This window comes from Ptychodera flava, chromosome 20, assembly GCF_041260155.1.
Source record: "Ptychodera flava strain L36383 chromosome 20, AS_Pfla_20210202, whole genome shotgun sequence".
In the NCBI taxonomy this organism is placed as follows: Eukaryota; Metazoa; Hemichordata; class Enteropneusta; family Ptychoderidae; genus Ptychodera; species Ptychodera flava.
This window is the reverse complement of record NC_091947.1, coordinates 37,346,062-37,373,709: the sequence shown is the minus strand read 5'-3', so window position 1 is coordinate 37,373,709 and position 27,648 is coordinate 37,346,062. Positions and strand designations below refer to the sequence as shown.

Sequence of the window (27,648 nt, the reverse complement as noted above, 5' to 3'; positions counted from 1 at the left end):
TAAAAACAGTAATTTCTTCACTTTCAATTTTTTTTCAATACTATGACAATTATCAGCCATGAGGTTATACAAACACAAGGCCAGATAGGCGTTTTACATCATTTCCACAGGACTCTTTGGAAAATCCATTAAAAACAGTTAAAAGTGACTGGAAATGATCACTTGGTATACATTTAATTTACAGATGCCAGGTTGTGTATTTCACATGCACTCAGGTCAGTAAGGAAGTGCGTCATTACTATTTTGGACTGTTAATTCTTATTTCTGAATTGTTTAACTTTTTTCCACATTGAACTATCTTTAGGCAGTTTATACTGTAGCTTCGAATTTTTTTGATTGATGTATTTAATCATCTTTTGGGTTCTTTGGGTCCATATCCCACCTCATGCCCTACATCATCAACTATTTACCAACAACTCCATGCCAACAACCAATTACCTGACCTGGCCACACATTAGAGAAGGTACAGCGTCATTGACGGTATTTTTTTTTGAATACTATGACAATTATCAGCCATGAGGTTTACAAACACAAGACCAGATAAGCGTTTTTCATCATTTCCACAGGACTCTCAGGGATTACCCTGGCTCAAGAACGGCATGAGATAAAAATCGCACATGAAAAAAAAACAGTGGGAGAATTTCAAAGTCTGTGGGAACCGGACCAACTTTCCCTGATTTTCTGCATATTGGTTAATTTGCATAACAATACACTCAGTGAGACAGTGTTCGGACGACCTCAGATTTCAGACATTTGATGACATGCTGTTCGTTATACGCCCTTCGCTCCGTTTTGATAGCGTAACTTTTACAAGTCATGCTACAGCATATTAAGTCAGGTGACGCTGCCGTCCCGTTTTGGATTTTTTTGGGGGTAAAAGCTATTTCGGGCGCTACAAACTTGGTGAAGTTAGCCACACCGTACAATACGAGGTGTAGAACGCAACACACAGGGACAGCCCGTGTCCGATATCTAGAAGCGCTATACACGTTGAAATATAGTTGCGTCGTCCATGGATTAAACGTAACTAATTATCACGAAATATTTCCACATAGTTTTCTAAACACATCGAAATTGAAAATCAGGGTTCGAAGTTTCAAAATATCAATATTTAGCCCCTTATCACATTCAAAATACGACGTCCGATTACTGCGATAGTAGTCCAATTACACGCTCTCAACATGGGGCAAAAATTGGCAACTTTGACCCCCCTAAATGCCACTTCTGTCGGTGTTAACAGTTTGAGGATAAACACAATAAAGTTTCGAAGGGTATGGTAATAAGATTTCGTTGTGCTCGTCATTTATGAAACGGCTTTTGGCGAAATTCACTACCCTGTCCGAAAACTGTCATTCTGAGTGTAGTTGTAATCGGAGGCGGTCGAGTCCATACTTTCCAGTGCGGGAGTAACGGAAGTACAGTAGTCCAGAATAGTGCATTTTCGTTTTTTCTTCGCACTACCACTCGTACTGGACACGAATATTCCTTCGAAAGCGCCATTTTGAGCTACGACAACACACTGTACGTCAGCAATGAACACTTGCTGTATCGACTCCAATGATTTGTCAATGAACGCAAAACTTCCTGTTGGCAACCAATCACAAATGCTGTTGAAACGGGTAACTCTGCAACAGCTTTTTTCTAGCGTAATTATAGCGCTCTCTACGGCGACACAATGAGTGGTTCTGTACTGAAAACCGGCCAAATGTTACCGATGAATTTAGATCGCGTAAAGGTATCACGTACGCGCCATTTGAATTATCGGCGCGACTTTTTTGCCCAATTGATTTTTCTGAATGCGATTTTTCTGATTTTTGAGCGTAAATATCGCGTTATCGCGCCCCAAAGTGATCCCTGGACTCTTTGGAAAATCCATTAAAAACAGTTAAAAGTGACTTAAAATGATCACTTGGTATACATTTAATTTACAGATGCCAGGTTGTGTATTTCACATGCACTCAGGTCAGTAGGGAAGTGCGTCATTACTATATATATTTCTGAATTATTTAACTTTTTTTCCACATTGAAATATCTTTAGGCAGTTTATACTGTAGCTTAGAATTTTTTTTGATTGATGTATTTATTCTTTTGGGTTCTTTGGGTCCATATCCCACCTCATGCCCCTACATCATCAACTATTTACCAACAACTCCATGCCAACAACCAATTACCTGACCTGGCCACACATTAGAGAAGGTACAGCGTCATTGACGGTATTTTCTCTTTATGTCTTGTACGTGCAAAGATGTGTGAAGAACATGAACAAGAAACAGGGATTATCTCAGATGAAGTATGTAAACAACTTTGGAAGGAGGGAAACTGTGAACATATCAAAGGAACATCACAAGAGGATACAATGATTTCATTTGAGTCAACATCACCGTACTTCACTCCGTCTACTTCAGCACATGATGATGATGATGATGATGATGATGATGATGATGCGAAGCCTAATGCTGTGCAGGGATTCAAGTCATTGACACATGATTTGTTAGAATCAACAGATAAAAACTCACCAGATGTTTTACCGATTGAACAGCAAACTGTACTGAATCTTGAATTGCCTGAAAGACCATCAGCATTTGTTAACACTGGCAAGAAAAATCAAAGTGATGAAGAAACCATGAGTAGACCCTACGTGTCTTCTGAAAGTAGCTTAAGTAGTATAGGAAGCAGTGGTGCATTCACAAGAATTGAAGGAGCTAGCCATACACACAAACATACTGGTGATGTCCCTACTCAAGATAATGAAGCGATTGTTTTTAACCATGGTGATAATCAGTTGCTTGTCAAGAAAGGTAATATAATGACTGATTTAGATCTTCCCAAAGCGTATTCCTCTGAGGCAACCCACTTCACTCCTATAATTTTACATCAAGACAAAAGAAGGACTAGTTTAAGTTCAAATCATGGCAAACCTACTTTCCTGCCCCAAGAGGATTTCAAGCAGAAGATGGCCAAAGCCATGAAATTAGAACTCATGAAACCAAAGCCACCAATTAATATTGTTCAGGATTTAGAAAATGAAGTTTTAGGAAAGGATGGAAAGGAAAAATCTAGAAAGAGAGACACTTCTAGCAAAGGATCAGAGAAACGAAGAGGCAGATCTAGATCTGAGTCTCCAAGAAGGCATGTAAAGTCCTCTACTAAAGACTCAAAAACAGGAAGACGATATGATCAAAATAGGAAGCATGAAAGGAGTAGAAAGAAAAGGGAATCAGAAACACAAAAAATTAAAAATGAAAAGGTAAAAATGGTTGATGAAATCAATATTGATAAACAAAGTGACAGAAAGGATACAAATATCGTAGAAGAAGGAAAGACTCAAAGTGTGACCGTAATCCCTGATGGATGTCATGCCAATCAAGTCAGTGAAGATAGTGTGTCAAAGGTTAAAGGTGAAGTGTCAGGGGAAGAATATGAGATTAGTGAAAACAGTATGAAAAGTAGTGACAATGAAAATGTGCAACAACAACCAGATTCAGTTGTTACTGAGACTTCATGTACCTCTGCACAAAATCCCTTGCACATACCAAACTTACAGATGCAAAACTTGTCAAATCAACCACAAGTTCAGTTACAGAGCCAGAAAGGTTCAAATACTCCTATACATCTGCAACAAGTTAGTCCATCTCAGATGTCCAATAGTCCTCTGCAGAACATTCCAACAAATTCATTACTACAAATACCTGGCATGTATCCTAATTTCCCCATACAAGTTGCCCTCCAGCAAGATCCACATACCGGTCTTTTTAACATGGTGCCAATTGGCTTGCCATACCCAGGGTTTACAACTGTTCAAAGCAATACTCCAATATTCTCAGGTGTCCAAAACTTCCAAAATTTACCATTTCAAACACCTGTCATGGGACTACAGTACAATACAGCCTTTGGACAATACATTTCCAGTGACCAAAAGATTGGAAATGACAATCAAAGATCTACCAATCTGAAAGCAGCTACTGAAAATGTGAAAGTGAATATAGACAAGTTGACACCTGAAGTAGGAGAGACTGATTCTGATAGTGAATACAGAAAGAACATTAAGAGAGACAAAAATGAGGAGTCACCAAGTATGAAACGGGAAAGAATTCGTCATGGAAAAAACCCTAAAACTGAACTGCAAGGATTTGATTCATACAGAAATAATTATAGTGACTCTGAAAGCAGTGAATCCAGCCTGTATCAGAGATCTGTGATGTTGGATAGTAATGATATCACAAACAGGCATAGCTGCAATAATGAATATCTCCATGATCAGTATGGCATCAACTCCAAAACTGATGACAAGTTACTCAATCTACATTCGCAAAGAGTGATGGTGGAAGACCTAGATGATACCAGACCTTTGGATAACATGAAAGTTGAAATCACATCACCAGCATCACCCATGTCAATGTCATCCTTATCCAGGGATAGTGGTGTCCACATGCAAGCCAACTTGTCTAGTGCAGAAGAAATGGTTTCTATCAATGGAAGCTTGGCAGATGTATTGACAAACAGTGCAAATTTGAAGAATGTAATTAAACTAATCAGAGAAACATATGCCTTTGATGGCTACCTAGAAAATGGAGTAGAAGACTTGGCCATGGGTGAGTAAGATACATAAATATATGAAGATTTGCTGATCAATATCTATCACAAAATATCTATGATCATGTGAGTACCCTATCAGTTGTATAAACCACTATGGGAACCCATCCAAGTGGATTGAATGTAAAATTATTTTTTATAAAGTAAATGCTTGATCAATAAATTGTAGGTTATTGAGACACGGTATCATGGATTGCCAAAACCAGTAACTAAAGCCGGACAGAATCACACTTAAAAATAGTCCATTTTTACAATGTTTTTGACTGTTTGTGATGTTGTCTTAAGCATAGATACTATATGTGTGCAATGGATGACATTGAATGTTTTAAAATTGTAAATTGTAATTTTGATGCAAGTGAAACAAGATACCTATAATTTACTGATATTTGAAATTCACAGTTATCGCTATCCCAATGTTAACTCTATGGGGAAAATTTTCATTTCAGATTTTCAAAAAACAAATTGGCCAAAACTTAGTTACTCCCAGGCTTTGAAATAAGTTCATAAAAGCAGAGTTGTATAGATATTTGAGTTTCAATATCTGTTCCTGGTGCACATTCTGTATTAAACTTCTGTTTGAAAATTTCAGTTTTACATATTCATCAAGAATACAGTAGTTTTCAGGCTATATGTTTGAGAATTGTAAAATGGAGAAAGGAACAATACATCTTTGATGATAGCTCAGCAAGACGGCGCTGATTACAAGAATGGATGAAAAGGTCTTGTGATTATGACTCAGAAAGTGCAATGAGGAACGCTGGGAAATTTGAATAAATTGAGCTTTGGATATGAGCTCATTTGATTCATTTGTTTTACAAGCAATCAAGGAAACCATGTGTCAACAAAAGTGCATCTAAAATGTCAAAAGTGAGTTCAAAACAAATTAGTTTTCCAAATACTCTTTTTGACACATTTATGTTGATGAATGCTTGAAGGAACACTACAACCACCAATTTTACTGGAATATGAAATTTATTGGTTGCATAGAATGATAAATGCAATAACACAGATTTTTTGTTCAATTTCTAGCGAAGTACATAACATCATTAGCAAAGTTGAAGTGGACTACCTTTAGCAGTGCTATCAGTGAAAAATTCTGTGATCTCTACTGGGAAGAGGAAGTTTTAGAAAAATTATTTGAAGCTGTCAATGGACACAGACCGGTTAAGACACCAAAAAGGTAAAACAAGACCATACACTAATCTGTTATCCTGGGGGTCTGTCATCCACACTGTACATCATGGAAATGATACTTCTTTTTGGAATAGCAAAGTTTATCCAGCATTCTATTCTATGTACTGCTCTAGCAAGCAGTTGTGTGGTACATTTGCAACCAACATTAACATGGATTCAGTTCAAGAACAAAAATTACTGTCAGCTCAGCTGTCACTTGAGTAAAGTCTCAATTTACAGACACGAAAGTATTAGCATTTTATATCTGTTTTTTTTTGCAAACAGCTTCTTCTATGGTATGATTCTGCTGGTCTGATAACTGTCAAATTCAATGTGCAACTTCTTGGAGATTACCTTATTAAGTATTGTCAAAATTACCATTGATTTGTTTTGAGATACAATCCAATATGGCCGCTGTGTGGCCATTTTGTTACCGTTTTTTTCATGTCCGGAACCATAACTTAGACGTGTATCAAGCGAATTTATTCAAAGTTGGTACGAGGAGATTGACTTATGTCATACATATGCACGTTAATTTGTTTTGTGATACGATCCAATATGGCTGCTGTGCAGCCATTTTGTTATGATATTTTCATGTACATAGCCATAACTCAGGCATATCTCAACAGATTTTATTCAAAGTTGGTACAAGGACATTGACCTTTGTCATACAGATGCACATTGATGTGTTTTGTGATACGATCCAATATGGCGCTGTGTGACCATTTTATTATGATTTTTTCATGTCCTGAACCATAACTCAGACATGTATCAAGCAAATTTATTCAAAAGTATTTTTATCACAGACCTAATGAAGAGGACTCTATCCTCTCTGAGGACCTGAAATCAAAGTACCCATGAACAAGTGGGGACTGTGTCATCAACGATGACTTGATTGCCAAATTAACCTTGTACTAGCCATTCAAAATTGTTTGTTGCAGTTGGCGAACTGGCGATCAGGTAGCAGGAGCCATGAAAACTTCGGCCTTGATAGACATTTCCATCCAGTCTCCAAAAATTACACATGAGCCGTGTAGCTAGTAATGTTGAAGTTCAGATGTCCAAAATTTTGCTGCTCAAAAGTCCTTATACAGCAAGAATACTCAACTTTTCTTTCTTTCTTTTACATTTAACTTAGCATATGGGGTCAATTGAAAATTCAAAGCCAAATACCATGATTTCAAGGAGGCATTGTGGACCTGTGGTCAGGGTAACATACTCACTATCAGAGGATGGTGAGTTTGAGACCAAGTTCAAGACCCAGAGTATGGACTCACTGTCAAACGACGGTGAGTTCGAGACTCTAGCACGGTGTTGTGCCAGGCACTTTACTCCTCAGTGCTCCATTGGGGGTTTGTGGGTTATGCGTATGTCATCCTCTATTGCGACTAATGCCCGTTGGATGATGGACTGATTAAAAAAAAATTTCATACTCTTCTCTTGCAATTGAGTGATTGAGGTGAAAAATAACATATGGTGCCTCTGAAGTCTGCATCACAACTCCATCATGTTTGTCGATAGAATGACCAGTTTGAAAGTCATAGACATACTGAATGGTGAGTTTCATTTTGCCATTCAATATTCTATGCATCAAGTTGCCAGCAAATTTAAATTTATATACACCCATCCAGAATCAAAACATTTCAACCAGAGAGATTGTTCCTGAATAGCATATGTCCTCATAACATCAGTACTTGTATTTATTGTTAGATCTTTCTTCTCACATCTCCAGATCACGTAGCCCAAGGCCAATATCTCGTACCAGAATGGTTGTGGAAAGTGTAGCTGACATCACGCCAGCAGCCATAGCCTCACTTACAAATGAGGAAGGCAGATTATCTTTCAACAGCGATGATGAAAACAACGTTATTGATGATTTGCTGTTTGGTTATGAAACCAGTGTCTCACCAACGCCATCAACATGTAGTTGTACCAGTGCTGTTATGAAATCTAAAGTGGTTGCAGATGCCAAGTTATTTACACATGAAAAAGAAAAGCGAACACTTGAAAAGTCTGTAGTGTCACGGACACTAGATCAGAAAATTGATGTAAATCATTTGAAGTCATCTCAATCAATCGAGGAAGAGAACAATGTGATAGAGGAAGACTCTTTGACAGATCTGATCCAAAGATTGTCAACTGAGAATGAGGATAATGTAGAGTATAGGACTACAGCCAGTGAAAGCGGTCAGAGTTTGTCACAAACAGGTACACTAAATTCAGATTCAGATGATACAGATAAGCCTTCACTTGAAATCAATGATACTAATTTGAAATTACTAACACAGTTTGATAAATTTGATGACTTAAACCAATCAACTATGAGCCTAGACAGCACGTCATCTGGAACGAGGTTTATCCAGGTGAAAAGCTATGATGATGCACAACACATGCAAGAAGTGCAGTCCCACCGTTTAAGGAAATCGCCACTGTTAAACCCAGCAACTGTTCGACCAAGGAGTTCCCTCAGTGACACAGATTCAGGTTCCTCATCCAAAAGAGGAAATCTACGAAGAGCTCTGTCAAAGACATTGTCTCGTCACAACAGCTCTGCAAGTAGCAGTGCATCATCTTCAGTGTCAGCACTAGAATACCAGGCAACTTCCTCTGAAGATAATGTCTCCATGCAGGTATCACTGACTGATAATGCCAGTGAACTGCTTGTGACCAGACCTAAGAGTTCAATGTTCTTTGATGCTGATGGTGTGGATCCACTAATTGTTGACTACACTGGTCAGCTGGTTCAACAAGGAGACATGCAACAAAGCATTGAAGCTAAGCTTTCTGTGAGTACCATTCACATTACAGTTAAATATTATGGTGTCATACATATTACGTCTTGTTGCCATTCCCCTATTGTTCTCCCATCATCAACAAATGCAAATTAAATTACCAACAATGTACTCTCTTCACATGTCATCATCTTTGTCCCTCAAGAGTCTCTTTCTACTAATGTCAATGTGACATAGGAGACACCTAGGAGCACTCATTCCTGGAGATAATAAGCAGACTGACTGATCAATACACGATGATTCCATTTGATGATATACTGAAAATTGTTACAGCAATGACACAGCTCTGTCACTTTCTCAGTGAAAAACAGCTGATTCCAGGGGGGAAGAGGGTCACAGATAGAAATTCCTAGCTCAACCCAATGTTTCATGGACCTCATATATACAACTGTTGTGACAGGTTGAAATATTTTTTAGCTCATATTTGGTTTTATATATAAATAGCTTATATGATGAGTCTGAGTGGCGTCTGTGTCTGTATATTTGTGGGTATGTGCGGATGTATGTCCGTCACACACAAAAGCTCCCATACCGCCAAAGCTACCGTCTCAGTATTTGGTGTACAGGTAGATGTAGGGGTTGAGATGTGAATTTGTTCAAATGAACACATCAGTGTCAAAAATGTCCAAATGAGGTAAGAAAAAGGGAAATTCTGCAAATGTTCAGGAGTGTTGGCATGCCAGCATGCTACTCCACTGAGCTTGAGTCATTTCCTGTCATTGTTTATGAACTGTTACATATTAACAGACCTGCTCAAACTAAGGGATGGACCATTAGATCTTGGGAAGGGGTGGTCACAATGAAATTGTGAACATTTTTCTACAATTGTAAATTTCTAAAAAAATTTTTTTTCAAATAAGAAAAGCTGTGCTAATTTTTTTTTCTGAGTAAATTTTCAGATTTATAATTTATTTTAGTTCGACGCTGTCTGAGGATTTGTACATCCATATCACTAGCGCAAATAAGATTGCGTGCTGTAACTACAACATACATATGGCCCAGTGATTTATATTGCTGATAGATTTCGCGAAATGTTGCAGGTCATCTTTTGACAAGCTGAGAAGCGGTTTGCTAAAAAAGTGGTGAAATTTCAATATTTGTGTTTTTAGGACAATTTTTGCCCTTTTTTGATCAAAACATCTATTTCTCTGTAGCAGCGTGTCCAACTTTTGTCAACTTGTTTTTCTGGTTTAAATATTTCTTGTATTTTTTCTGGTTGTACTGTGCAGAAATCATTGTCATAACACGGAAAATAGAATTTTCCTGCACATTAATTGTTGATCTTTGGTACCCATACTGGTATGTACCAATTCTGATCAAATGTGAGCGACACCGTATAATTGCGGTATTTTTAGCTCATATTTGGTTTTATATATAAATACCAAAAAGAGCTTATATGATGAGTCTAAGTGTCTGTATATTTGTGGGTATGTGCGGATGTATGTCCGTCACACACAAAGGCTCCCATACCGCCAAAGCTACCGTCTCAGTATTTGGTGTACAGGTAGATGTAGGGGTTGAGATGTGAATTTGTTCAAATGAACACATCAGTGTCAAAAATGTGCAAATGAGGTAAGAAAAAGCAAAATTCTGAAACAGGCTTGAAACAGGCTTACTCCACTGACTTGAGTCATTTCCTGTCATTGTTTATGAACTGTTACATATTAACAGACCTGCTCAAACCATAGACAGTAGAGGGGAGGAAGACCGTCAGTAGAGGGGAGGAAGACCATCTATGGTCAAACTAAGGGGGGCTAGCTGCCTTTCTGCTATGCATGTTGCTAAAGTTGACCTCCAGTACCTAAAGTTTCAGACCTTAATTACTTTTGTCATTCTTGTTTTTCTGGTTTAAATATTTCTTGTTGTTTTTCTGGTTGTACTGTGCAGAAATCATTGTCATAACATCAACATAGAATTTTCCTGCACTGAACGGATAGAAACAACATTTATTGTTGATCTTTGGTACCCATACTGGTATGTACCAATTCTGATCAAATTTGAGCGACACCGTATAATTGCGGTATTTTTTATAAAAATGGAAAGCACCCGCTATTTCATTTCCAACTGAAGTATTATTCACACTGTAACACTAAACTATACCATAAACATTCTTTAAATTGTGAAAACTGCTTCTGATTACCAGTTCTTAATATTGAATTTAGGCAGATTGGAAGTCTAGTAGCTCCACTGCAGAATTATATCAATAATTGATACAGTCGGTGTATCACACTGTTTGTAGCCATCCATTGATGAAGACAGAGAATGAGCTGAGCTGTAGGTTTCTTCAGTGCAAATACTTGTATGATGTGATTGTTTTACAATAGATTTGTGTGACTGATGTGTGAAGGAGGGTCAATGTTCAACAAACAATCAGTAATGAACAGAAACATTGTAGCCCTTACAACATGTAGATACATGTTCATCTAAAGGTGACTCAGAAAATCCAAAGTGTTATCATCAGGTAAAAGGTATTCTCGACCGCGGAGTGACGTCAGTAGGTGAAATGCATACGAGTGCGGTGAATGAGGAGATCAGACGATACAGAAGAGCGAATGATACAGAAATTGTGTGGGAAAAAAGCAGAACAAAAAGTTATGTCATTTATGTATATTGAAACTTTGAATATTGCTTTGGTGGTCGAAAATCCGAACTTCAATCATTTGTTTTCACGGCGCTGTGACGCAAAAATGACGTAAAAAACTGCAAGTACCCGGATGACCCGCGGTCGAGAATTGCTGGAGGTTGCAAACAACATACATGTAACTTACTCAGCCCTGTCATCATCTCCGTATTGTTTGTGACTTGGAATTTCTTCATATTATTAGGAAGTTGAACAGCAGCTTATGATTGAATGCAGGATGAAAGCTAAATCAGAAAAGTTTTATAGGAAGTTAATGGAATCTCAAAAAGGCAAAGGCAGATCAGGTACGTTCTTCCTATTTTAAGATGTATCAGCCTGACGAACTAATTTGATGACATGGTTAAATGTCAGAATGCTTACGAGTACATATATCTTTGTTATCATAAAAACTTGAGAACAACCACATGTGTGAGCCAATATTTGGCATGTATATGATTGGATTTGTTGCATGAAATATGTTCACTCCCAAAATATGCTACTGAGTAAAAGTAAGGAACTGGAAGAAATTGAAAAGTAATCATCAGATTGTTTTGATATGTGGTTATGAGGTACATGTGATTTGCTATGTGTGATACTGTTATCTTTCATATTTAGAGAATTGTTTTTTCCACTCGTCTCTTTTCATGTAAAATCACCTCAAAAAGTAACATTTAGTTTTTGTTTGCTTTGCTTCTTGTAGTTCTGATTCAGATGAGAATGAAATTTGTCTTTTTAAGAATTTTCCCCAGCTTTGTGCACGATAAATACCTTACCTTTCATTTTTCTCATGAAAATTGATTCAATTATAGAGTTGTACAACCAGTTTTTTCATCTTTCCTTGAAATGTGTAAACTATTCATCGTTGACTGCTGGTATAGAATTGCAAAGTGCACACATGAATCAAGTATCGGTTATGCTTAATATATCCAAATCCTGTCTACCTTCATTAGGTGTTGATCAAAGAAACGTGATTCCCAAAGTTAGTAAACAGATTGAGGAGATGGCCAAGAAAGTTCATTTCTTGGAAAGTGCAAAGAGACATCTTGAAATGTTGTATGCTGAACAATGGGGTTTAGATCACAAACTGCTCTACTCCCTAGCATCTTGGTAAGTCTAACTTTTGCTGACAGCAAACTCGTAATCCAAAGTTTCATAATATGTGATCTCATTTGTTAGATGCTGTGGAGTATCTTTCATATTTTGTTGTAAATCTCTTTGAGTCAGTAGTCTCAGTTTTTAGCTCCGCTGTCAGCGACGCGGAGCTTATCAAATAGGTTGATTTTCCGTCGTCGTCCGTCAACAATTGCCTTCTCCTCTGAAACCGCAAGTCCGATTGCTTTGAAATTGTATGTGCAGTTCACTTGGGGTGACCTCACTTGAGTTTGTTCAAATCGTGGTGAAATTTGCATATTTGTATTTTTGGGGCATTTTTTGGTGTTTTTGGTAAAAAAATCTTCTGCTCTGAAAGCGCTTGTCCGATTGCTTTGAAATTTGATATGCAGTTGACTTAGGGTGACTTCAGTCAGATTTGTTCAAATCGTGGTGAAATTTGCATATTTGTATTTTTAAGGCAATTTTTGTCATTTTTGGTAAAAAGATCTTTAAAAATCTTCTTCTTCAAAACTACCAGTCAGATAGCTTTGATATTTAGTACATATGTCCCTAGGGATGATCTTTTTCAGATTTGTTCAAATTGTGGAGAAATATGCAAATTTGCATTTTTAAGGCAATTTTTGCCATTTTTAGTCAAAAAATGTATTTCTCAAAAAGTACTGGTCCGATAGTTTTGAAATTTGGTATACAGGTTTCTACAGATGAACTAAGTAATATATATTGAATCTCTGATGAAATCTGTAATTTTGTAATTTTGGGCAATTTTTGCCATTTTTGGTCAAAAAATGTGTATTTTCAAAACTACTCATCTGATAGCTTTGAAATTTGGTATACAGGTTCCTGCAGATGAACTGAATGATATTTGTTGAAATTATGATGAAATCTTTAATTTTGTATTTTTGGGGCAATTTTTGCCATTTTTGGTCAAAAAATGTGTATTTCCAAAAGTTGTCATCTGATAGCATTGCAATTTGGTATACAGGTTCCTACAGATCACCTTAATGATATTTATTGAAATTATGATGAAATCTGCAATTTTGTAATTTTGGGGCAATTTTTGCCATTTTTGGTCAAAAAATGTGTATTTCCAAAACTACTCATCTGATAGCTTTAAAATTTGGTATACAGGTTTCTATAGATGAACTTAAAAGTATTTATTGAAATTATGATGAAATCTGCAATTTTGAATTTTTGGGGCAATTTTTTTGCATTTTTGGTCAAAAAATGTGTTTCTCAAAAAGTACTGGTCTAACAGCTTTGAAATATGGTATACAGGTTTCTATAGATGAACCAAATTTAATCTTTTGAAATTATGATGAAATCTGCACTTTGTTTTTAGGGGCAATTGTTGCCATTTTTGGTCAAAAAATTTTACTCTCAAAAAACTACTCATCAGATAGCTTTGGTTGACATGTTCTTAGGGATGATCTGATGTGACAGTGTTTTTGTTAAGGCCGGTACCCCGGTAAATGTTACCGGGGTTCCCCAGTCATTTACTGGGGTTCCCCTTGGTATATCAATGCAATCAGAATCAGAGGACAGTAGAAATGTTACCGAGGTTCCCAAATCATTTACCAATGTTCCCCAACCTTAGCAAAAACACTGTGTGATATATTCAAAGTATGATGAAATCTTCAATTGTGTATTTTTGCAGCTATTTTAGCCACTTTTTTCCGGCCACTGCATTGAGCTATCAAGATTTCCACCTTCTTCATCAACATGTATCAAAAATAGTTATTCTCTACATAAACACAGCGGAGCTATATCGGCCGCTAGGTCGCTTGTAGAGTTGTTGTGACTGGTTTATTTAAATATGTTTTATTTTAAACATCCACATGAAAATATAAGCACTGCATGATCCCCTCAAAACCACACCCAAACAAGGAAGAGAGGCACTTTTTCTAGTGGTTTCCTCTATGCTGCTATTATTATGATTACAATAAATGTATTTACTTTTGTATTGTGCAATTTGAGCTCCATTTTCACAAGTAGGACTTATTACACTATTGTCTCTCTGTTTGTTGCAAGTTGTTTGCCACAATATCGTTATATATTTGCAATCGATTTACAAAAAGTTTTCAAACACCTAAAAATTTGATGTGGGCACATCCCGAAAGATTTGGCGGAAAAATGGCAAATCTGAAACCTGTGTTCACAACTACATCAGATCACGACTGCATAAAAATATATCTACCTGGAAATTGAAACATCTGTTTTGAACCCACAAAGACTGCAATTGAAGTATTGAATACAATTTTCACTGAAATCTTGTCATATATAACTGTAGACATAGCTGAAATCAATTCCACTCCATCAAATACATCATTGTACATGTACAGATTTTGATTTCTTCAAACATGTAAAATATCCTTGGACAGATGTTTAGTCAGCAATAATAATCAAATTGGAATGAAGTTTTAAAGGTGATAGGTTTGAAGAGAGCTTATACATTAGTATGATAGTATTGTATGTTTTTGCTGAGCACATTTGTGGGTTGAAGCAATAACAACATTTCAAATTTCATTAGCGAAACCATGGATTAATTCAGCAAATGTTTTGGTCTCCTTACTAGCAATGTCAATTCCCTGTATGTGCAGTTTGCATCCATCTATGCTTTGACTGTGATGTCACAATGCAGTCATATACATTGTAAAACAGCCTGTCAAAGTGTTACAAATATACATTATTCTCAATGTTTCAACTAAAGCAGTCTCATGTGTTGTTTTCAACTTTCAGTACTGACACAGGCAATGGACTAATACAGCTAGAACCAAGCAATGAAAATCCTCTATTAGCATTTCATTCTTCCAGAGACGGTAATATACTCCAAGCTGGAACTTCATTAGGACTCTTTTCATATTTGTTTGCCAGGTATGCTGCAGTACTTTTCATATTTGTTTGCCAGGTATGCTGCAGTAGGACTCTTTTCATATTTGTTTGCCAGGTATGCTGCAGTACTTTTCATCGTACAAAGGTTAAATCTCTTAAACGATTATGGCATGTTGATCGATAGTTTGATAGTTTGCCCATTTTTAGCTCACATGTTCACGTTTGCTATTGTACTGCCGTCTGTGTGTTAGCGTATGTATGTTCATCTGTCGGCATGATATCTCAAGAATATTGTTCACAGATTGTGTGTGTGTTGACGGCAAGAACGGATTGGCTTGTGGCAGGTATGGTTTGCATATCTGATGTTTATTACATTATCAACCATACACAAGTCAGATCAACTCAGAATGACTGTATCAAATCTGACAAATGTTGGTACAGACATTTTTGACAGAAACATTTGACAGTATCAAGGTTTTTTGCATATCATATCCATGATTTTACTAATTTGCTTCTTTCAGAAAGTCACTTTTAGGAAATGTATATTTAGCAGGACTTGGCTATAAACATTGAACTGTTCACAATTGTAATGATATACAGGTAAAGATATGGTAGTCATGACAGACATTTAACAGATCCATATTAACTACTTGGTAATGTGCATATTAACCCTTTGAGCGCCAAAGTCAATTTTTGTCACCTTTATAAAATATACACTAGTCCACTTTTTTCAGAATTTTTGCCAAATTTTGATAAAAACCTGTAGCAAATGAACTGTGTTGTCCATTTCGTCTAAAATTATCAAAAAACTTGCAGAAAACTTCATAGAAATTGTAAAATGTTACACAAAAATTTTGGCGGGCGAAATTACAGCACTCAAAGGGTTAATGATTTTTCTATTTGAAGAGATATAAATATTGACTACTTCAAATTTGTTGAAACTTCATACAGATATCAATCATAACAACATATGACTGACTTAGGAAGACCACTTTTTAAGTAATTTGTCAAGTGTTTGGTATGTAAATTACCATGCCATGCCAGCAAAAGTTTATGTTGCCAGAAGGTTTGACTAAATCCCGCAGACTAATATGGGAGATTGAATTTTTGGTGTAAGTTGGAGAAGACAGAAATTTCCAAGTGACAGTGTGACATTTGATTTCAGCCTACTATTCTGTGCAATTATTTTTCTCATATCTCATCAGTATCATAGAAATGACAAAACACTGTATTAAAAGCAATATTGACCTTGCTCTGGTTTTTATCATTCCACATTGAAACAGAGTCCCTTTCATTGAAATTCAACCAACCAAAGCTACAAAAATTGTTTATATAAATAATTGTTTTATTATCTTTTGTATGTGGGGAGGTCTATCTTATTCCTTGCAACACAAATGTAAATATCTGATATGAACTTGTAACTAACATCAGCCATTATTGGAGAAATTCATAAAACCTTTTTACTATGTAGTGCAGTCATCGGTGCCAACTTATATGTAGAGCTGTTCTTACCGTACATGACAACCCATTGGTGAATTAATATACATATCAAAGGGAATGGTGAAAGACAATGGCCAATGAGTATTTGTTACGTCAGAAAAAAAATGGTCTTGCCTTTGCATTCTTATGGACAACACAGAACTCTCATTTTTAGCTCCCATATAATATGCATATGTATATATGCAAATGGGAGGTATTCGTATAAGGTGGAAAAATGTCGTCTGTAGGTATGTATGTATGTATGTATGTATGTACATATGTATGTATGTATGTCCGTCCAAATCAAAAACTCCTAAACCGTAGCACCTACTGTCTTCGTATTTGGTGCACCTAGGGGTGGAGATGTGAATTTGTTCAAATGAACATGTCAGTGCCAAAAATATGCAAATGAGGGGAAAAAAAGGAAAAATCCTGCATATGGCTAAAACTAAGTAAGCATTAGTCAGATTTGGTTGAAACTTGGTATGCAGATTTCTTTAGGTATTCTAAAGTATGTGTGCAAAAATTTGGATGAAATTTGCATGTTTGTATTTTTAGGGTATTTTTTCAGTTTTTAGTCAAAAAATTTTGTTCTCTGAAATCGCTCGTCTGATTGCTATGAAACTTCATATTCATGTTCCTCAGAATGACCTCAGTCATGCTTGTACAAATTGTATTGATATTGTCATATTTGTAATTTTGGGGCAATTTTCCCAATTTTTTATAAAAATTTTTTATCAAAAAACTACTGATTTGATAGCTTTGATATTTGGTATACAGGTATCTAAGATTAATCTCAATATAATGTATTGAAGGTATGTTGAAACTGGCAATTTTTTTTATATATTTTTGGGGCAATTTTGCCTTTTTTGGTCAAAAAATTTTTCTCCTAAAACTTGTGATCTGGTCGCTTTGATATCTAGTGTACAGGTTCCTAGGGTTTATGTTAATTAGATATATTTAAAATTAGGATGAAATCTGCAATTTTGTATTTTGGGGGGCAATTTTTCTCATTTTTGGTTAAAAAATTTGTTTCTCAAAATTTACCAGTCTGATTGCTTTGATATTTAGTAAACCGGTTCTTAGGGTTTTTGTTAATAAGATATATTGAAATTAAGTTGAAATCCGGAATTTTGAATTTTTGGGGCAACTTTGTGAAACTGTCAGTTTTATTGGGATATCTTTCATTTTGTATTTTTAAGATTTTTTTGGTAATTTTATACCTACTGGAACTAAGAGTATATAATGTGGTGGTTTAGTAAGCATTTGATATGCTTAACTTTATTTGGTGTTGAAATGCGGTAAAAAATCCTGGCAGATTTTGAAAAAATTCCAAACAAATGCCAATAAAAAATTCAGCCAGAGAAGGTTTGACGAAAAGAAAAGGTGGGAGAGTGGGGAAAAATGAATGTACAATTGATCAGATAAAAAAGATAATGTACCTCATCAATCTTCCAGACACCATCTTTCATCAAATGGTCCACCCCGATGTATTTTTGTGCGTAATTAACCATGCAGTGTATTTTTTTAAGATGTCAAGTTAGGTAAGGATTTGAAAGGAATAGTCAAATTCACCACAGTTTAACTTTTTCTCTTGTGTCATCATCCTTGTGTACTTGGTTAAGTTTGTAAGTTGTTCCAGATGTGGATGCACCAGCTGTTCTGGAAGAAAACAATGTTTACTTTTCCCTGTATAGAGTTTTCTGAGTAATGATTTTATGTAGAAATTTCTCCATGTATCTGGTGTATGCACAAAGTGTAAACATTGGTTGCATGTTATGTATTTCAGTCAATGTCAAATATTGTAAATGAAAAATCAAGAACAGTTTACTGTGTGCTTGTAAAAGATAACATATTTGTCAATACATAAACTGCCTTGCAGATTGATTGTCTTAAATATTATCACAGAAGTAGAAAAGGAAAAGAAACTGATCAAATTGCTGTAACATATTCACTCTCAGTGCCTGTATAGGCCTATACTTAACTATTATCATTACATTCAGCTGTTTGTTATATCTTTATCACTCTCCATGGGCCAAGGCACACTTGGGGTCAATGTCATCACTCTGTGCCAGTCTGTGTATGTCAGTCTGTCTGTACATGTATGTCCATGTTTCATACAATTGTTAACTTGTTTTTATAACTATATGGGAGCGAACAGTGATGTTGTCACTATTTTTAGTTCCTCAGTCAGTCTATTTATAGACTGAGGAGCTATTCCAGTTAAAAGACAGTTTAGAAGCAACTTCTGTCTGTCAACATCCAAGCATTCTGATGAGTCATATCATAAACTGGTTGGGGAGTATTTTTTGAACATACCAGAGCCTCTGTTATATCATATTTTCTGGAGTCCTAAAAACCAGTGTTTCTGTTAATGCAAAATCCTGTGTATTTTACGCAAAATTGTTCTAAAATATGCAAAAAAATCACGACTGTGTAAACTTATATGCATTGAGACATGTCACCCCCATAACACAAATGTACTTGGCCAAAATACATAGCCCGAACGTTGTTGAATGCAGGACAAAAATACAACATGTGCACCTGCTTGCTTGTGATATTTATCATGATGTTGCAACATTTTAGACTTTAGCAGAAGGCAAATCTCCATGCAACATTGTATTTCATCATCACAAAATGTCATGTCAATCAGTTCTGCACAGACAATGACTCTACAGAGGCAAAAAATTCACAAATCGATCGAGTCTTTGTTGTTGGTAACACAATACAGTTAATGGTCATTACATTGCATGTTGTTTGGATAGTGTTTACGGGTGATGATAAACAGCAAAATGGTGTGTGTACACATTTAAATCTTTACAAATTCAACATGATGCAACCGACTGAAAGGACAGGAAAGGGTTTCAATCAACTTTGACAAAAAATTCTCCGTTTTTCACATAACATGGCAAGATTTTGAAAATGGCGGGAAATTTAAAACGAATAAAAATCTGTTCAATTTCTTGCTGCCACGTTGTTGCGTCATAGTTAATGACCATATCGTTCAATTTGCAAAATTCAGTGAACATCTGTACATCTGTATCTTTAGGTTGGACAAATTTGAAGAGTTGCAGCTCATGGGCCTTTAAAGGAAACTTCCACCCTCCACCCCCCTTTCTACAAAAAAACCTGCCCAACTTACTGCCGATACTGATTTCGAGGTCCTAATAGTGTACGCATTTTTAGCTCCCATAGCCATATGTATATATGGCAATGGAAGCTATTCTTATAGGCTAGGGAAATGTCTGTATGTATGTATGTCTGTATGTCTGTATGTCTGTGTGTCTGTATGTCTGTATGTCTGTATGTCTGTCCGTCAACATCAAAAACTCCAAAACCGCTGTACATTTCATCTTGATATTTGGTGTGTACATGGATGATGGGCTGTAGATGAGATTTTGTTCAAATGAAGTTGTCATTGCCAAAAATATGCAAATTAAGTGAAAAAATGTAAAAACAGTCAAAATTGAAAAAACTCAAGAACCACTGAGCAGATTACATGAAAATTAGCATGCAAGTACTTTGGGCTGACATGAAATGATTGTGCACATCTTGGGTCAGTATCTTGGACTTGCTATTTTTCATGAATTTTTTTGTAATTTTCTCCCATTTTTGGTCAAAAAATCTCCTGCTCTGAAACCACAAGTCCGATTGATTTGAAACTTGGTATGGAAGTGCATAGGAGTGACCTTTCCCAAATTTGGGCAAATCGTGGTGAAATTTGCATATTTTAGTTTACACGTCCATAGACTCCCATGTATAAGGCAGATCTCCATAGACTCCCATGTATAAGGCCACGAAAAATAAAAATTTAGTTTCTCATCGTATTCATATTGCAAAAAGGATGCAGTGACACAATTTTTAGTCCCCACGGATGAAGTCCAGTGAGCTTATAGATTGGGTCATGTCCGTCTGTTCGTCCATCCGTGAGTCCATCCGTTCACGCATATATCTCGGATATTTTGACAAAATGTCATGTGACCTTGATGACCTTTGATCTCAAAATACATATTTGTCCATAACTCAGTAACCACGATGCTACCACCCTTCATATATGGTATGATGGACAGCTTATGACGCCACATATTGTACCTCATTAATTATGCACATATCTAATTTTGAGCGAGCCAATAGAGCTAGAGGTCTGATTTTTGGTATATAGGGATAACTTAGCAAAACAATTTTTTGACAAAATGTCACGTGACCTCGGTGACCTTTGACCTCAAATATACATATTTGTCCCAACTCAGTAACCACAAGTGCTACAGCCTCATGTATGGTATGATGGGACAGCTTATGACGCGACATATTGTACCTCATTAATTATGCGCATATCTAATTTTGAGCGAGCCAATAGAGCTAGAGGTCTGATTTTTGGTATATAGGGATAACTTAGCAAAACAATTTTTTTGACAAAATGTCAAGTGACCTCGGTGACCTTTGACCTCAAATATACATATTTGTCCATAACTCAGTAACCACAAGTGCTACAGCCTTCATGTATGGTATGATGGGACACCTTATGACGCCACATATTGTACCTCATTAATTATGCACATATCTAATTTTGAGCGAGCCAATAGAGCTAGAGGTCTGATTTTTGGTATATAGGGATAACTTAGCAATACAATTTTTATGACAAAATGTCACGTGACCTCGGTGACCTTTGACCTCAAATATACATATTTGTCCATAACTCAGTAACCACAAGTGCTACAGCCTTCATGATATGGTATGATGGGACACCTTATGACGCGACATATTGTACCTCATTAATTATGCACATATCTAATTTTGAGCGAGCCAATAGAGTGAGAGGTCTGATTTTTGGTATATAAGAATAACTTAGCAAAACACATTTTTTGACAAAATGTCACGTGACCTCGGTGACTTTTGACCTCAAATATACATATTTTTCTATAACTCGGTAACCACAAGTGCTACACCCTTCATGTTTGGTATGATTGGACACCTTATGACGCCACATACTGTACCTCAATAATTATGCGCATATCTCATTCTGAGCGAGCCAATAGAGCTGGATGTCTGATTTTTGGTATATAGGGATAACTATAGGAGAGAAATTTTTTGACCAAATGTCATGTGACCTCGATGACCTTTTACCTAAAATATATGTTATGTCAATAAATAAGTAACCACAAGTGCTATGTCCTTTGTATTTAGTAGGATGGGAGACCTTATGACAACACATGCTTTACCTCATTAATTATGTACACATCTAATTCTGGGCAAGCGAATAGAGCTAGAGATCTGATTTTTGGCATATAGGGATTAATTAGCAATATAATTTTTTTTTCAAAATGTCATGTGACCTCGATGACCTTTGACCTTGATTATACATATATATGCATATTTCAGTAACCACAAGTTATATACCCTCCAATTTTGAAAGGATATTAGACCTTAAGATGTCACATCTTGTACCTCATTTATAATGCGCATATGTATTTCTTGGCTGGCCAATACTGCTAGAGGTCTGATCTTTTTTCCCGATCTAGAACCATAACTTAGACATGCCTCATGTGTTTCAAATTGGGAACAACGACATAGACCTATGTGCCCATAGATCTCAACATATACACTCCAGTGATACTTCTTAATGACCACATTTTCCTGCCCCATCAAGACTAATACTCCTATTACAAGTGGGGACTATGTCATTGTCAATGACTTGTTGAGTTAATGGTTGTATCACAGTATTCGATATATCTAATTCTGTATTTTTTCCATTTTATGTTCTGAATAATACATTAAACATATTTCACTGTCTCCAGTACATTTCATTTAAGTATTTTCACTTCATGCACTTTATCCCTTTCACACATGTTCAAATATCTGACCAGAGAACAAACACTAAATAGTCCAGGATGGGAGCTACAGTGTCATTGACGCTATTTTTGATATATTTTACGCAAGTAAAAACCCACTTACGTAAATTCAATTATGAAATCGTAACAGAAGCGCTGAATAAACTTAATTTTAGTATCGCCAATATCACTTGAAATACAAAGCTAAATGTCATGCAAGTAAACAATCATATCCGTTTGTGAAGGAATTCAAATCAAACAAATGTTGTGAGCACCTGCAGTTAAATAAAATAATTACCTGATAGCAATCTTCCTCCATAATCCAAAAATCATTGGTCAAAAGTCACATTCCAAGGATTATGTTATATGACATTGACAAACAATACAGCATTGCACAGTCAATGAATTAAGTACTAGTACAAGTAACTCAAAGTACTAGTGCAAGTAACTCAAAGTACTAGTGCAAGCAACTCAAAGTACTAGTACAAGTAACTCAAAGTACTAGTACAAGCAACTCAAAGAACTAGTACAAGCAACTCAAAGTACTAGTACAAGTAACTCAAAGTACTAGTACAAGTAACTCAAAGTACTAGTACAAGCAACTCAAAGTACTAGTACAAGCAACTCAAAGTACTAGTATAAGCAACTCAAAGTACTAGTACAAGCAACTCAAAGTACTCGTACAAGCAACTCAAAGAACTAGTACAAGCAACTCAAAGAAATAGTACAAGTAACTCAAAGTACAAGTACAAGCAACTCAAAGTACTAGTACAAGCAACTCAAAGTACTAGTACAAGCAACTCAAAGTACTAGTATAAGCAACTCAAAGTACTAGTACAAGCAACTCAAAGTACTCGTACAAGCAACTCAAAGTACTAGTACAAGCAACTCAAAGTACAAGTACAAGCAACTCAAAGTACTAGTACAAGCAACTCAAAGTACTAGTACAAGCAACTCAAAGTACTAGTATAAGTAACTCAAAGTACTAGTACAAGCAACTCAAAGTACTAGTACAAGCAACTCAAAGTACCAGTACAAGCAACTCAAAGTACCAGTACAAGCAACTCAAGTACTAGTACAAGTAACTCAAAGTACAAGTACAAGCAACTCAAAGTACTAGTACAAGCAACTCAAAGTACAAGTACAAGCAACTCAAAGTACTAGTACAAGTAACTCAAAGTACAAGTACAAGCAACTCAAGTACTAGTATAAGCAACTCAAAGTACAAGTACAAGCAACTCAAAGTACTAGTACAAGCAACTCAAAGTACTAGTACAAGTAACTCAAAGTACAAGTACAAGCAACTCAAAGTACTAGTACAAGCAACTCAAAGTACTAGTACAAGCAACTCAAAGTACTAGTATAAGTAACTCAAAGTACTAGTACAAGCAACTCAAAGTACTAGTACAAGCAACACAAAGTACTAGTACAAGGAACTCAAAGTACTAGTACAAGCAACTCAAAGTACTAGTACAAGTAACTCAAAGTACTAGTACAAGCAACTCAAAGTACTAGTACAAGCAACTCAAAGTACTAGTACAAGTAACTCAAAGTACTAGTGCAAGTAACTCAAAGTACTAGTGCAAGTAGCTCAAAGTACTAGTACAAGTAACTCAAAGTACTAGTGCAAGTAACTCAAAGTACTAGTGCAAGCAACTCAAAGAACTAGTGCAAGCAACTCAAAGTACTAGTACAAGTAACTCAAAGTACTAGTACAAGTAACTCAAAGTACTAGTACAAGTAACTCAAAGTACTAGTACAAGCAACTCAAAGTACTAGTACAAGTAACTCAAAGTCATGAAAGATACTGGTATATTGACCTGGTAAATCAACTAAGAGGTGGTGTCAGGTGTTTCTATAGGGCAAGTGCATCCTGCCCCACATGTGGCACTGGCCATATACCAATCTGTAAGTCTAAGTAGGAAGTGGTCACAATCTACAGACTGATGTCACTGATGCCATCAGCGATCATATGTCTAAAAGACACATCATACTTACCTACAAGCCCATGACACCTGCCAAAAAATGCTTGAATGTAGAGACGAGCAGCTGTAACTTTAAACAAATTAGTTACATGTTAATTATTGTACTATGATTGTAAGTGAAATATGGCAGTGCTTCACATTGATGTATATCATGCTGGCTGTGGTAAAATAGTAATATACCAGTGCTTAGATATATGATCTCTGATGGCATATAAAGTGACATCAGTCTGTAGATTGTTGGTCAGAAAATTCCATAAATAATCTTCTTACAGTCTCCTTGTCTGATTGCTTTTGATGCTGGTTTGTAGGGATGACCCAACTCAGATTTGTTAGTGTGAAGACAAAGAGCATTTTAGATAACAGTAAAATCAGTGCCATAACTAAAAATTACATGGAGGTAATTAAAAGAGTAGAATGACATAAAGGAAATTGCTTTCAGGACTGCCTCATTAGACTTTAAGTTTGCTCTCATGCTTAACTTATTAAAGGCTACAGTGGTTTAAATAACATTTTTTTTTCATTCACTTTCTTTCCAGGCAATCATTATTGGAAGGATACCTTCATCATTTTTTCTATACGTATCACTATTTTGCCACTTCAAAAGAGTTGTTCAAGTTCATCACAAGTAGATTTACCGGTGCTTCCAGGTGAGTATTAATCTTTACGACCCTGATACGGTTTTTGCAGATTGAATTTTACAGTGGAAGGGCCTGAGCGTCTGAGGGCCCGTACGCTGTACGACCGAGGTTTGCAAAAACCATATCGGGGCCATAAAGGTCTTATCATATACCTTATGGAATGATAAATATGTCGTTACAAATATTGTACAAAGATTTTCAAATAGAAATTCATGCAATGTCAAACATTTATCCCCATTTTTTTGGTCAATTTTTAGCTTACATTTGCATAACAATGTGAGGTTATCGTATAAGCTGAAATCGGTGGCGTCTGTATGTATGTGTGTATGTATGTATGTATGAATGTATGTATGTATGTATGTACGTATGTACAGTATGTCCGTCAACATCAAAAACACGCAAACCACTGCACATTTCAGCTTGGTATTTGGTGTGTGGATGCATTCTGGGCTATAGATGGGATTTTGTTCAAATTAAGTCTGCATTGCCAAAATTATGCAAATGAGTTTACAAAATGTGAAAATGGTCAAAAAATAATAACTCAAGAACCACTGTTTTGATTGCTTTGAAAATTAGTGGACAAGTACCGTAAGTGGACCTTATACAGTTATATGTATATTGTGAAGAGATCTTGAATTTTGTATTTTTGCTGAATTTTTTGGTGAATTTTCTCAATTTTAATAAGTAAAAATTGTTCTTCTCCGAAATCGCCAGCCTAATCGCACTCAAATCTGGGTTGGAAGTTTCCAAGGGTGTTACTCTTCTAATTTGTTGAAATTATGACAAAATTGGGAAAATTACTATTTTGAACAATTTTTGTCATTTTTGGTCAAAAAAATCTTAAATACTATTTTCTTTTTAAAGGCCCTGGACATACAACTTTTATATTTGGTACACAGATGTCCAGAGATGACAAAAGTTAGATATGTGGAAATTGTCCTGAAATCCACCACCAGCAAAATGTGATCATCAGCAAAAAGCTTGATTGAAAGAAATGTTGTGCCTTTAATTTTATGAAGATTTCACGATGAAATGACCCTGTACTTGAAGTTGGGCGACTGGTGATGGCTTGGCATACCGGTTGTTATCTGTTGCATCATCGCACTTGATCTAAATTTATATTCAGTTCACTGTCAGATCTTTCAAAAACACAGACATCATCAATAATGTGCGTAGTCAACATTGGATTTTAATAGTCGTGCCAGCAGCTTACTGACTACGCATACGCAGATTCATAATATACTCTGCGAGTTACCGGAAGTGTACCCCACTTTCATAGGCGCCGCCATATTTTTTCGAGTACTCGTAGATAAACAAATACGAAATGTGCAAATTGTTATCATATAACCTGCCATTTATAAAATATATCTCTTTTATTAGCCAGTAAGTATCATTATCCACCTTGTCGCTGATACAAAATATCGTTAATGTCACGCATAAAAAACAGAAAAAGGGAGAAAACTGTCTCGCATATGAACGAGGGCATACGCAAAGAATGCTGGGATTGAATGTTAGAAAAGTGCCCCTGTGTCAATAACTAGATTCTAAAATTGCCATGTTTAGACAGAACGCTATAGTTTTCAACTTGCAAGTGGAAGGTGGGCAGTGCAGTTACCATTGCAATGATAATGATGGCACAATACATCCCTTGTTAAACACAATAGGCTGTTATCATGGTAAAAATTGCCAATTTTTGTCCATCATTTTTACACATTACAGAAAATCTATACCTGCACTGCTGCAGGGTTCGACGTCATGTAAGCTTACGTACGTGAACTGCTTTCATCAGAGGGAAACTGGGCATAGTTGTCATACAATAGATATGAAGTTTATCATGAATCAATACAAATAACATTGCCAATCTTAACCCCTGGCGCGACACCAAGGGCTGAGCACTATATAATATTATAAAATCCTGAGAAATATCACCCAATTTTGCTAACTTCACTGTCACCTGTACGATCAGAATGGAGGAGACATTCGAATCTGGCACTGACAGTTTTTTTACGATGGAACATTTGCTGATAGCAACGCATGTAGTAACCAGAATGAAGATTGTTCTGAAATGCACACACTTGTCCATATTTGGACAAAGTGTGCCTGGGCGTGATATTGCAACTTATTACACAAATGTTAGGGTGTCTTTTCCCATTGCATTACACAGGAACATGGCTTGAGGTATATGATAACACCTACAACAACACATAAAATTGTATTTTCAAAGAGAGAGAGAGATAAATCATAGAAATATGGGTTTGTACATGTGGTTTTGTTTGTACCACCATCATACGATCTCTGGGGCATGCGGAGGTATAGAACACTGGTGCCAGCCGCATGTCCTTTGTATTGTGGAGTAGAACTAGAAGTGTTTCATCTTTTCATGTTAAACTTAAACATTGAGATGTGTAAGGAAATATATAAGACATTTTGCCATAAAGAAACATCAGACACTCCAAGACAGAAACCACCAGATGTTGAAGTATGTCAAATCAAGTGTCTACTGTGTTGGTAAACCCTCCAATCCACTCTCCACTGAGTATCATTTTTACAACCTGAAAAGTCTGAGTCATTTATGTCATTTATGGTCTGAGTCATTTA

General features: G+C 36.1%; 1 protein-coding gene across 3 annotated transcripts in view; it reads left to right on the top strand.

The window, feature by feature from the left end:
* LOC139120869 (kinase non-catalytic C-lobe domain-containing protein 1-like) overlaps positions 1–27,648 on the top strand; it is a 133,423-nt gene that overhangs the window by 77,607 nt on the left and 28,168 nt on the right. For all 3 annotated transcript variants that reach the window (XM_070685491.1, XM_070685490.1, XM_070685492.1), the window contains 7 exons: positions 2,246–4,592; positions 5,623–5,773; positions 7,499–8,552; positions 11,384–11,483; positions 12,129–12,285; positions 15,028–15,162; positions 24,949–25,059. In XM_070685491.1, the coding sequence (XP_070541592.1) occupies positions 2,246–4,592; positions 5,623–5,773; positions 7,499–8,552; positions 11,384–11,483; positions 12,129–12,285; positions 15,028–15,162; positions 24,949–25,059 (4,055 nt within the window). The remainder of the gene's footprint in view (positions 1–2,245; positions 4,593–5,622; positions 5,774–7,498; positions 8,553–11,383; positions 11,484–12,128; positions 12,286–15,027; positions 15,163–24,948; positions 25,060–27,648) is intronic.